Source organism: Panthera tigris, chromosome E3, assembly GCF_018350195.1.
Source record: "Panthera tigris isolate Pti1 chromosome E3, P.tigris_Pti1_mat1.1, whole genome shotgun sequence".
NCBI classification, from domain to species: Eukaryota; Metazoa; Chordata; class Mammalia; order Carnivora; family Felidae; genus Panthera; species Panthera tigris.
The window spans coordinates 31,025,017-31,037,442 of NC_056675.1; the positions used below are offsets into that span (position 1 = coordinate 31,025,017).

At 53.7% G+C, this 12,426-nt stretch overlaps 1 protein-coding gene and 1 pseudogene across 4 annotated transcripts in view; both read right to left on the reverse strand.

The window, feature by feature from the left end:
• Positions 1-963: 963 nt before the first annotated feature.
• LOC107179132 lies at positions 964-5,357 on the reverse strand (annotated as a pseudogene).
• SNX29 (sorting nexin 29) overlaps positions 3,327-12,426 on the reverse strand; it is a 495,580-nt gene continuing 486,480 nt past the window's right edge. For 2 of the 4 annotated variants that reach the window (XM_042972465.1, XM_042972468.1), the window contains one exon: positions 3,327-8,403. In XM_042972465.1, coding sequence (XP_042828399.1) covers positions 8,274-8,403 — 130 coding nt within the window. In that variant the 3' untranslated portion in view covers positions 3,327-8,273. Of the gene's footprint in view, positions 8,722-12,426 lie in introns of all 4 variants that reach the window. The other 2 variants (XR_006212700.1, XM_042972466.1) reach the window with 2 other exon arrangements.

Sequence of the window (12,426 nt, forward strand, 5' to 3'; positions counted from 1 at the left end):
TCTGGTCCAGTGTATCATTCAGGGTCATTGTTTCCTTATTGATTTTCTGCCTAGATGATCTGTCCATTGTTGTAAGTGGAGTATAAGTCACCTGGCAATGACCACATTTTTACCAATAAGATTGCTTATGTTTGTGATTATTTTATATATTTGGGTGCTACAAATTGGGTTCATAAACATTTATAATTGTTAGCTTTTCTTGATGGATAGACCCCATAATGATGATATAATACCCTTCTTCATTTCTTGTTACAGCCTTAAGTTTAAAATCTAGTTTGTATGATACAGGTATGGCTACTCCAGCTTTCTTTTGGCTTCCAGTGGCATGATAGATGGTTCTCCATCCCCTCACTTTCAATCTGAAGGTATCCTCAGGTCTAAAACGGGACAGAAAATAGATGGGTCTTGTTTTTTTTTATGCATTCTGATAACCTCTGTCTTTTGATTGGAGTATTGAGTCCATTTACATTCAGTGTTATTGAAAGATATGGATTTAGTGTCACTGTGTTATCTGTAGGTTTCATGCTTGTAGTGATGTTTCTGGTCCTTTGTGGTCTTTGGAATATTGTACTCACAGAGTCCCCTTCGGATCTCTTATAGGGCTAGTTTAGTGGTGATGAGCTCCTTCAGTTTTTTTGGTCGGGGGGGAAACCTGTGTATTTCCTTCTATTTTGAATGACAGCCTGCTGGATAAAGGATTCTTGGCTGAATATTTTTCCTATTCAGCACATTGAATACTTCCTATCACTCCCTTCTGGCCTGCTAAGTTTCTGTGCATAGGTCTGCTACTACCCTTATGTGTCTTTCCTCGTAGGTGAATGCCCGTTTGTCCCTAGTTGCTTTCAGAATTCTCTCCTTATCTTTGTATTTTGCTAGTTTCACTATGATATGTCATGCAGAGGATGGATGCAAGTTATATCCGAAGGGAGTTCTCTGTGCCTCTTGGATTTCATTGTCTGTTTCCTTCCCCGCAGATAGCTTTACATTGAAGCCCACATTGTCACCAGGCAGGGCCTCAGCCAGGGCCCTGTGGTGCATCTCTATAGACTTGACCTCCATGGTAGTGTTACAGGAGGAAGTGGTCACCACCATGCCTAGCCTGAGGAAGCCTGTTTCTACCCGGCCCATGGGCATGGTGCCAATGCCCCCAATCTTATATACAACCACAGGGGCTTGTTCACAGGGAGGGCAGGGGGCATGATGGAGTCCAGTGCTTCTAGCAGGGTCACGCCCACCATGTTTCCTTCCTTCCTGGTGATCTTCCAGCCTCTGAACCAGGACATCTTATTGCTGGGTTCTATCTTGCTGTCCCCATGCCAGCCCGAGATGGGCACAAAGGCAACAGCTTCAGAGTTGAAACTGATCTTCTTGACTTAGGCCTTTGTCTCCTTGCTGATCTCCTCAAAGCGTGCACGACTGTAAGGAGGCTCGTGATGTCCATCATACTGACTGCCACAATGAGCTGCTTCACACCCAGTGTATAGGCCAGCAGAACATGCTCACGGGTCAGCCCTTTATTGGAGATGCCAGGCTCAAACTCAGCTACACCACTTGCCACAATCAGCACAGCGCAGTCTGTGGGGTGACTGATCATGTTCTTGATAAAGTCATGGTGATCTGGGGCATCGATGATGGTGAGGCGTAGTATTTCTTGGTCTCAAACTTCCACAGGGAGATGTCAGTGTTTCCTGCTCTGCCTTCAGCTTGTCCAGCACCCAGGCATACTTGAAGAAAAGTAGAAAAAAATAGAAAAAAAAGGAAAAAAAAATATGTAAGAATTAAATCTCTGTATCACAGATATGGAGATGTAAGAATTAGTACCAAGTTGTTTGAGAGAAACCGACCTGGATTGCTCTGGTCTGAACTCAGATCACACAGGACTGTAATTGTTGAACAAATGAAACTTTGCTGAACCATCGGGATGTCCTGATCCAACATCGAGGTCGTAAACTGTATTGTGAATACTGACTCTAAAATAGGGTTGCACTATTATCTTTAGGGTAACTTGTTCTGTTGATCAAGTATTTTGGATCAATAAGTGATATTGCACTTTTGACTGCTAAGTCTAAATCCCTCGGAGGTTATTTTATTCTCCGAGGTCACCCCAACCTAAATTGTTGGCCCATGGGGAGGTCTGTGGTCCCCGTTGGTTGTACTGGTGTAGTCTCTTTGGGCCAGTGAATTAATGCTCTGTAGGGTGCAGTTTCATGGATTGGAAGTAAGAGACAGTAAAACCCTCATGTGGCCATCCATATGAGTTCCTATTTAGGGAACAAATGATTATGCGACCTTTGTACAGTCAGGATACCACGGCCGTGTAACGAATGTCCCTGGGCAGGCAGTGCCTCCAATACTAGAAATGCTAGAGGTGATGTTATTGGTAAGCAGGCGGGGTCTGTGTTTGTGGAGTCCCTTTTACTTCTTTTAATCTTTCTTTGATTGCATACCTGTATTGGTCGACAACTGGTTTCATACTTAGTTAACAAGAAGATAAAAATAACTATAAACTATCAGTGGTTATCAGCTCTGATATAAGCTTATGCAAGGAGAAACATTTCTTGTTACTCATACTAGCATTATTGCTTCTAATGTTCAATTAACCCAGTATTAAGTTAGGAATTGGTTGCATATTTTCGGTATTAAGCCCTTACGATCATATACCAATGCCTGAGCCCTACTAATAGTTTTGATCGCCACATCCCTCAGAGCCGCCTACAGCACACGAATCATATTCTTCTCCCTTCTAGGACAGCCTCGTTTCAATTCCTTACTGGAATTGGCCTACCCGGCACAGCCTTCTCCAGCCCCCAGGGTCAACAGCGCCACAGAGGAGACCCTACCCCCACCTGTGTGGTTCAGAGTAGGTCCCGGGTCCTGTTCTTGGCTCCCCAGGCCCAGCTATTACTTCGTGGTACCTAACACAGGCTGTACTTACCTGGATGGCTGACTTAGAAAATCTTCATTCTTCATGGTGTCACCTTGAACACAAATGCAAGATGGCGGGGGGGGGGGTGTGTGTGTGCCTCTGTCATGTCCTCTGCTCTATGCCCACGCCTGGTATACATTGGGTGCCCAGTAATGGTCTAGGTGAATAGGAACCTTCAATGAGGGATTTTGTGTATGGTATTTTGATTCTACAGGGCTAACGACTCAAAATGGGATTCTGCTCCATTTCGGCTGAGGTTGGTTTGAGAAAATTCTGGTTCCAGGCTCTCCTTTGAAATGGGGGAATGACCTTTCTGGAAATATTCATGACGTGTATATTGAAAGTTCACCTAATCCCCAACTGCTGAAAAAGAACACAGAGAAGCCAACCGTAAGTGGGCCATCTAATTTATAAAACGTGATCATTTTTATTGTCATTGTAAAGAGGTGTGTCTCAACCAGATTGTAACAAAATTACCACAACTTATTCCAAAAGAAAACTTTAATATAAGAGATTTTAGAAAATTAAACACATTTGTTTAAAAATTCTATTGTGTAAACTTTAACAGAAGAGGGTAGTTAACATACTATTACACGTTTCAGAGCCAACCTGTGACCTGCTAGCCCCACTCACGTCCAGACAGTGCATGAGGCTCTAGATACGTTGCTGTCTTACCCCCCTGCAGAGGGCTCACGGGGACCCAGACATTGGGGGTCCTTCCCCCAGGATGTGACGGCTCCTGCATTCCGAGATCTCCCTCCTCCGCGACATCCGTGTCTACTAAGGTAATCAGAGTGTTGTACCAAATGACCACACCAGGGATGGTGCCACTAAGGCTGTGGAGTAAAGCCATCCTTCCTAGGATGAATCCTTGATCATAAAAGCTCTTCAGGAGGTCCACACCCCCTCACTCCTGGAAACTCCTGCTCTCCAGGCTGATTTCAGCCCCTCTGGGTGCAAATGTGCAATCTGCCATTTTGTATCCTTCCATGGCCCAGTCCCAGTTTTTGCAAGGGCCTCCCCCCTGCACGGCCTCTCTTGATGGTGATCAAGAATCTTCAAGGTGAAGGAGTGGCCACTCCACTTAATTCATCGAGGTGGGAAGCAGACCGGCCCTGGTTCCGAGGGGAAGGGTGGTACCTGGACAGGTCGGTAGTGGTTTTCCAGTTATGATGAAGCATTCATGTGCCCCCAAGAACTGACCCCCTGGGCCTCAGGATATTAGTTCAGCCTGTTCTACCAGTGGGTGTGCTCATCCATGCTGGAGGCTCAACCGTCTTATAGAGAAAGCGGATTTCTTTTTTCCGCTAAGGAAACTGATTCAGGATGGGGATTGGGATTTAGACACAGAAGTAAAGACTCCTGGGCCTAACTCCCAGCTATCAAAAATCCAGCCCGTACCCAGCAATGGCTCAAGGCTGACGGCAAGGGGTGAAACCCGGAGGGGAATGGGTCAGGGGGCATCGGGGCAGCGGCAGGGTGAGCCTGTAGCTGGTCTGCTCTGAGCAGGGGCTGGGGGGTGGGGGGACCGGTGTTCCCCCCCTTGCCTCCTGAGCCCGTAGCTGAAGTTGTATTTAAGAAACCTAATCAAGACCACGTGTTACAGAAACATGGAAATGAACTTTCTGGCACAGAAGTGTTAGATAAAATATACAGTGCTACAATTGTGCAAAATTAGCACAGAAGCCAAACCGAACAGCAAATATTTAATGTTCGCTTTAATGAAACAATGCAAAATACTTGGAAGAATGATCGCTGTGCGAGACCTTGCTCAGGAGCAGATGCCTGCCTGCGGGCAGCCCCTCCAGAGTCCTCCACGCGTGGCAGGCCCCAGTGAAACACTGAGGAAAGCTCAAGACAATTACTGCCTGTGGGGTTGAGAGGGAGCCTGAGGTGTGACCCTTTGGGGACACTTCCGGGCCAGCCTGCTGTTCCTGCGCAGGCGGGGCCCTCGCAGTGTCTTTCTCTGGCGGCTCCGGGCGGAAAAGGAAGCCTGTTCCCTGCGTCAGGTCCACACCCTGGCAAGGCGAGTTGTTCCCGGGGGAGCGGAGCCCCTCACGGGAACGGGCTCTGCCCCTGGTACAGAGGGGCCAGAGGCTGAAGCATAAAGGCTTCTGGAAGAGCCTGGTGGGGAGGGTAGCTGCCGGGACCTCAGAGAACAAGGCCTGGCCTCCATGTGGGGGGCTGGCTGGTGCCCCACGTGAAGGGGAGCAGGTGGAGTGGGGGTGGGGTGCGGTTCAAGGCCTAGAGACCTGGGCCTCAGGCGTGCAAACTGTCCCCTGTGGAGCTGAGAGAAAAAGGGGACACTTAGTGTGACCCGGGTTCTGGGAGCTGGGCAATCAGGGTATTCTCTGAGCAACTGGGCTGGTGGCTCTTCGTTCCTGTTTCCTGACTCTCGGCCCCAAAGTGGATCAATTACCAGGTCGGCCATGCCTGTCGGCTCTCAGCATGGGCCGCTGCTGCTGTATGCAGCCTGCGGTGTGGACAGGTTCGGCAGCTTCTTGTTTTGAAAGGCAGAAGCCACACCTGGCATTCGGTGCCAACTCCGAGTGGTTCTCCGAGAACTCTAAGGGGCCAAGCCACGGAGCAGAGCCCGGCGTGTGCAGTCACACCCTGTCCACAGACCATGGCCCATAGCCCTCCCTCTGTTCCCATCTCGTGCCAGGTCTCCTAATACGATGGTTTCCGTCTTTACACCTCAGTCAGGTGATCCCTCTGTACCCAGAAAGCCCTCACATGTGCCTCATTATTGGTGCTAAAGGTAACAGGGGACAGAATGTCCTCTCCCAGGGGAACACTGCTGCCCCTTCCTCAGATGCCACCTTTGGAGGCACCAAAGGATCTTACTGGATCCAGGAGACAGGAACGATTTCTGGTTCTTTCCTTCTGACAGGGCACGGGGCTGAGGGGGGCTTGTGCGTCCGATCCCAGCCTGCACCGGGCTGGACCCGGGTCTCTGGTTCTTTCTCCAGGAACCAGAATTCCACTGCTTCTCCATCCATCCCGCCTCACCAGACAGTAGGGCAGGGGGTCCTAAGCAGCTGGATAGACTGAAGCACAGCCAAACATTCTCTGTGACTCCAGAGTTAAGGCTCGGAGGAGCTGCTGTCATGTGTCACGTGCGTGTCTGAACCGAAATCAGAGGCAGTGGTCTGTGTGCAGGGCCCGTGCTCCATGAATAGTTAAGCTTTAAAAGACAGGGATTCTCTTTTTGTAAATAGAGGTTGAGTGTGTAAGTGTTTATCCAGGCCTGGCATCTGTCTGTACAGTTCGGGGCACTTGGATCCCTGCACAGAGTGTCAAAGCCAGTTCCTGGGAGGGGTTTTAGAGAAGGTGAGGTCAGATTTACACGCAGACTGGTTTCAGGTCAGGTCCTCACCAGGCTGGGTGATCGGAACCCTTTGCCCGTGGGTGGGGGCGGCGGCGTGGGGTGCAGTGGGGGGGGTCAGACACAGGGGGCTCCACTCCGTATCTGATGCAAACAGGGGACAGCGCAGGGGTAGGTTCTGCCCCCAGGCTGGCAGTGCAGGACCGTCTCTCTGTGGGCACCACACACCTGCCTCCAAGTGACCTAGGTGGAGGCAGGCCTGGGGCTGCTTGAGCTTTCAGATGGTCCCTGATTCAGTCCACGAGGACTCCGATGGCACAGCAAGCAAGGGGGGCCGCCTGGCACCGTGGGGGCTGGAGGTGACAGCAAGGCATGTGCAGTGGGCACCTTGGCCAACAACACCCCGTGGTGCCATTCGGGGACTTGACGTCTCAGGGCCTCTGAACCCCCAGGAGCTCACAGCAGGGCCCCTCTGGCTTCCGACCGCCGTCAACAGGGCGTTCGTTCTGGACCGGGGCCTGGCTCACCTGGCTGAACGTCCCCTCACAAGCGGTTCGGGCCCATCGGCTGCCCTGCAGAGCTGTGCGTCCCCGGTCTCCGCTTCCTTCTGGAGAGCAGGGGGTTGCACGCAGACCTTCCAGAGTTCCCCTCCACCGGGAAAAGGCTCGATGCTTACCGGGTGGCTTGCCAAGTCTCAGGCTGACTCGAGCAACCCCAGAAGGCGGATGTCGTCAGCCTTCCACTGGCCGCTTTTCACAAACACCTCAAGCCCCATCTTCCTCCTGCTCCGTCTCACATCTGATCTAGTATGTCAGCATTTCCCCCCGAAGGCGCAAGTTCTGCGTGACGATATGCACCAGCTGAGCATGACAGTTGTGTGATTCTGGACGTTGACACTGTGAAAGGGCTCTGGTTCTCAGGTGATCGGATGTGGGAGCAGTGGAGCGTGAGCCGGGCAGAGCTGCTCCTTTTCAGCCCCTTCCCCACTCCGCCCCAGCCCACGGGGCCTGCTCTGAGATGGGGGAACTGAAGAATCCGGGCCGGGGGCACCAAGAGCATGTGGGGGGTAGAGAGTCCAGCACGAGCGTGTCTTTAGGGAAGGACCACGATCTGTTCAGAGTGCACACGGTCCAAGTTCGCAGGGAGCCACGCTGAGCACCGCAGGGCCCAGGTGCTAGGTGTGCAAGGCCCCGGGGCCACGGCCTCTTCCACGATGGTTCGCAGAACGGAATGTCTCTCATGACCTCGAGGCCTCTTGGCTAGTGAGGTCAAGGCCCTGGGTTCTGCCCAGCCTAGGGTCCCTAGGTTGCTGCCGAGGGCTGGCCCAGATGGTGGAGGTGCCACCAAGCCCACGGAGGTGCGTGTGGGCCCGGGGCGGCCTCAGGCTTCCTACGTGGGCCGGTACGTCCAGAAGCCAACCCAGGAAGGCAGGGAAAGTGCTGCAAGCACCCCAGTTCAGCATCGCTAAGGGCTCCTTCACAAGGAGGCCGCGTCGGCCACTGCTGGCCACGGGGGCCACAGCAGGTTGTCTGATGACCACTGGTGGAGAGCGAAAGGGGAAGGGGGAAGACCTCCCGCTCTGAACCCCACGTGTCCAAAGGTTACAGCAGGCAGTGACATTAAAGGAAAAAGGGTAACAGTCCTTCTAATTCCCACGTGGGAAAGAGTCAAGACGAGGTTTCTGACCCAACGGAATCTCAGAGTTGTGCACGTCACCCAGAGGGCTGTGAGCTCGACCTGGCGCCCACCCTCCCGCTGCCCCTGGGCTGCCCAGCGCTGGCCCTGGGAGAGTGTGTGTGTGGCCGTCCAGCGAGGAGCCTCCTTGCCCTCTGAGACTGAGCAGTTTAATTAGGGTCCTGGAGCTGGTGGGGAGGGTGAGCTCCCTGGGGGTCACCGGGTGGACGTGGCTGTCACTCCAGGGAGTAAGGGACCAGCCGCTGCGGCCAGGCCGGACGCAGAGCTGCTGGGGAGAGGCAGCTGGCGCGGCACATAGGGCCCGAGTCTGGGATGCTGCTGAGGTCAGAGGTCGCCGCTCTGGGGCTCCACGTTGCGTGTCTCTCTGGGGTGACCTCGGGACAGCTTGGGGAAGCGGGAAGCCGCTTTGGGTCGGCTGTTCTTGGTCAGTGGTTCTCCGGGAGGAGTAATGTCGCTGTAAGACAGAGCAGGGGAGAATCTGATTAAGTCAGGGCTTCCAAATGCAAACGGCTCCAGGCGGGGCGTCCAACCAGCGGGGTGTGAGGACGGCAGGAGTGGTCTCAGAGGGGACAGTCGCTACCCAGCTCTGGTGAGTGCAACAGGGGAAATGGAAAACCCGGATCATGCGCATTTTCCGTCTTCAAAAGCCCCCGAGCGTTAGGTGTGCGTCCAACTAGCTTTGGGGGGGTTAGCTCTGGCCCCAGTTTGAAGGCTGTGAAAGAACAGGCCGGCCGTGGCTTTCCTCCCCCGTCGTCACTGAAGCGTGCCCTGGCTGGGAGACGAGAGAAAAAGAAAATGCTTTGGAGAACATTGCATTTAACGTCAAGGAGGGTGTAGCAAAAATGGGCGCTTCTGGTGGAACTCATCCTGAGAGAATAACCCAGATTTAGACCAATGTCTAATTATGAGGACGCGCCTCACGGCGTTGTGTCGAAGAGCCAACAAGCCACCAGAGTCCAACTGAGACGATTACTTGGTTTCAAATGGTCTACGTGACAGCAGGACAGCAGGAGCGCTACAGACCGACTGGGGAGGACAGGTCATGAGGACCCAGGACGCAACAGGAAGGGTGTGTGACCTACCAGGCACAGGAAGAACCTGTGGGATGTGTCGCTTTGTCCCTCTGTTCCGTGGTTGAGCACCCATGTGGGTGGGACCCTGTTCGAGCCCCTGCAGCTACAACAGTGGACAAAACCCCCCAGGCCCCAGGGGAGGTGGATGTTACACATAAGATAAGTCACAGAGGTGGCCAGAGCAGCAATGGGCAGGAGGCTGTGGCCCCCAGGAGGGCAGGAGCTGCCCGAGAGGGTGTGCGGGCCCAGGCGGGAGGCTCTCGGCTCCCGGGGACAGGGTGGAGGGCTGTGAGGTGGCCCCGCCTGCAGGCTCTCGCCGGGGGAGGCCACGGTCCGGATGCACTTAAAGTGACCCCTGTCTGCCAGGTGGAGGGGGGACTTGAGGGGTCCAGGCTGCGGCCATGAATGCAGAGGTGGAGAACTCGGTCTTATTTCCTACGGTTCTTGTAACCTGTGACCCCCTACTTAGTGGCTTTAATGCAAAATGTACCGTCTTATGGTTGTGGAGGCTGTACGTCCAAAACGGTCTTACAGAGCTCAGCAGAGAGCGGCGGCACGGCTGGCTCCTTCCGGAGGCCCCGGCCGAGAGTGCTTCCTCGGCGCTTCCAGTTCTTTCTCCCTGTTCAAAGGACCTTTGCGATCACACGAGGCCCACTTAAGCCATCTGCCTTTTTCCAGACCCTTAACGACATCTGCAGAGTCCCCTGCACCACGTAAGGGGACACAGTCCTAAGTTCTGGGGACTGGGACGTGGACATTCTTGGGGTCACCCTGTCTGGCAAAGACTGAGAACTGAATAGTGGAATCATTAAGAGTTGGTACATGAACAGCAGTGGTCTCTGAAGGGTGAGCTTAAGCTGCTCAAAAATGAGAAGAAAAAACTTCTACAGTACACATCTTACTGGTGCAAAATACTTGCAAAAAAACAGGCTGAGATGAAACTCAGGTCATGAGCGTCCCTGTGCCAGCATCTTTTCACATGTGTGACCTGGGTCCCCCCAGACTCTGCAAGGGAAGACCGCCCATCCACCGAGGAGCACAGAGGCTCGGCAGGACGGAGGCCACCCAGGTGTAGGTGGCAGACCCGGTCAGCCAGGCCCCATCTAGATGGCTTAGGGGATGGCTCACATTCAAAAAGAATCTGCCTCTGCCCCCGGGGGTCCCGGTGAGTTCTGCGCAGTCTCCCAATTCCTTCCTGCCACTCGGCACTGGTCTTGCTTACAATGATATGATTGTCATGCCTGTAGAGGGACATAGCCGTTGTGCTCAGTGAGAAGTCCCTTGTTGAGGACAACATCTCCAGGACAAAATGAAAACTTCCTTTGAGTGTCTCCCTTCTCCCTCAGGAGTTGGGCGGTGGGGGGGGGGGGTGATGCTCTGCTCTGTATGCAGAGGGAGAGGACCCTTGTTCACACCTTGAACAAGGGTGAGCTGTGACTCCTCATTCCTGTGGCCTGGCCAGCTGCTTAGCCGCACGACCCTCCTTCAGAAGGACATATGGCCATAGGCCCAAGGGCAGCCTGTCCTTCTCTCTCAGTATTACCTGAGTTACCAAAAGGTCTCTTTATCCCGGAAGGCCCCTTACATGATGGGTAGAAGATGATGGAAGGAATCGTGGCACTGTTCAGGAGGACTTGGATATAAATGTCATTTGAAACTACCCCCACCCCCCTGCCCGTTCAGAATTCAGGGTCCAAGTAGCTGCCCCTCGCTCTGTGGCCACGGTTATTGGGCACGACATGTGAGGGAGTCCTACCAGAGCCTGTTGGCCCCGAGGTAAGTGGCTCTTGGGAGGGAGAGTTGCAAGTCAGTAGGAACATCATTCTGTCGACAAATGGCATCCGCTGTGTGGGGACACAGCCTTTGGCATTAGGGCCCGGGCTGGGAGTCAGGTCCCAGTCCTGCGGCCCACGGGCAGGGTGCCTTGCTGTCTGAGCCTTGTTCCCCTACCTGTCACAGGGGATGAGCATGTGGCCGTCAGGATGCTGTGCCCAGGAATGGGAGTCGGCCACATGGAAAGCCACAGGCTGGCTGCACTTCTTCAGGCAAGTGCCTTGTTCTCGAACCTTAGCTCCCAGGATACACTAAAGGTGGAGCTATTTTGAGAGTTCCAGGGACAGTTAGCTACTCTGACCACATGAGTTATGTTGCCAGATACTGTGTTAGGCAGAAAGGGGCCCCCCAGCCCCACGTGGGACAGGCAGGGCGGACCCCAGAGAAGTTGCCCCAGCAGGGGTAAACACAGGGTGTTCTGAGCAGGGCACCAGACTGAGTCATCGCAGTGGGTAGAGGAGGAAGAGCTGAAAAGGATGAGAAGAGAGTTGTGTGGTTCATGGTGCAAAGGGCCCTGGGCCAGGAGGGGAGGGGTGGGAGCCTGCCAGACACAGCCAGCTGCTTCTCCTCAGGAGGCAGGATTTTCCACGGGGCTGCAGTGAGGTATCACTGGGATGATGCGTGTGGCCTCTCAGAATTGCCGCTGGGGCTGAGAGCCTGACCATGAATGTAGGTGGGACAGGGGCCAGACTGGGGCCAGGGACAGCTCCATCCTCAAGGCCACGGCAAGCAGTGACCATGAGCTTGGCCGCACTGCTGGTTGCGATGGGCAGAAGCTTTTGCAGTGACTTCCGTAAACCCAGGGCCATGGAGGCCACTGGAGGAGGGTGGCTGGCCTCATACTGAGTGTGTGACCTCCGGAGAAAGTCCAGGGGGAGCAGGAAGCCGTAGTAATGGCTGGGGAGATGGAGAAGCAGTTGGATAAGAGCTGGCAGCCTCTAAGGCCACGGTTTTTGTAGGTCAAAAACTGTCCCAAATAGTTTCCTATACCCGTTGGCCATTTGCACATTGTCTCTGGAGAAACGTCCACTTTAGTGCCAAGATGGTCCTGTCACTGGGGAAACGCAAATGAAAACCACAATAAGGTCTCGCCTCACACCTGTCAGAATGGCAATTCTCACAAGACACCGAGTTTCGCTGGGCAAGTGTGGGCCCGGAAGCCTTGCACGCTGTCGGTGGGAGTGTCAAACACTACAGCTGCTACGGGAGACGGCATGGAGCTTCCTCGAACGATTATAGAGGGAAGCACTGCATAGTCCAGCCATCCCTCAGGGTGTGTACCCGAAGGAACTGAAATCGGGATGCTGAAAAGGTATCTGCACCCCCGGGCTCGCGGCAGCCTTACGCATAACAGCCAAGACCTGCAAACGAGCTAAGTGCCCGCGGCTGATGAATGGATGAAGAAAACGTGTACACGTATGACGGGATGTCACTCAGCCTTAAAGGAAATTCTGACCCATGCGACCCCACGGACGGACTCGGAGGACATTATGTTAAGTGAGGGGAGTCTGCAGAGGGTAAACTCCACGGGATTCCACTTACAGGTGGTGTGGAAAACGGTCACAGTCCTG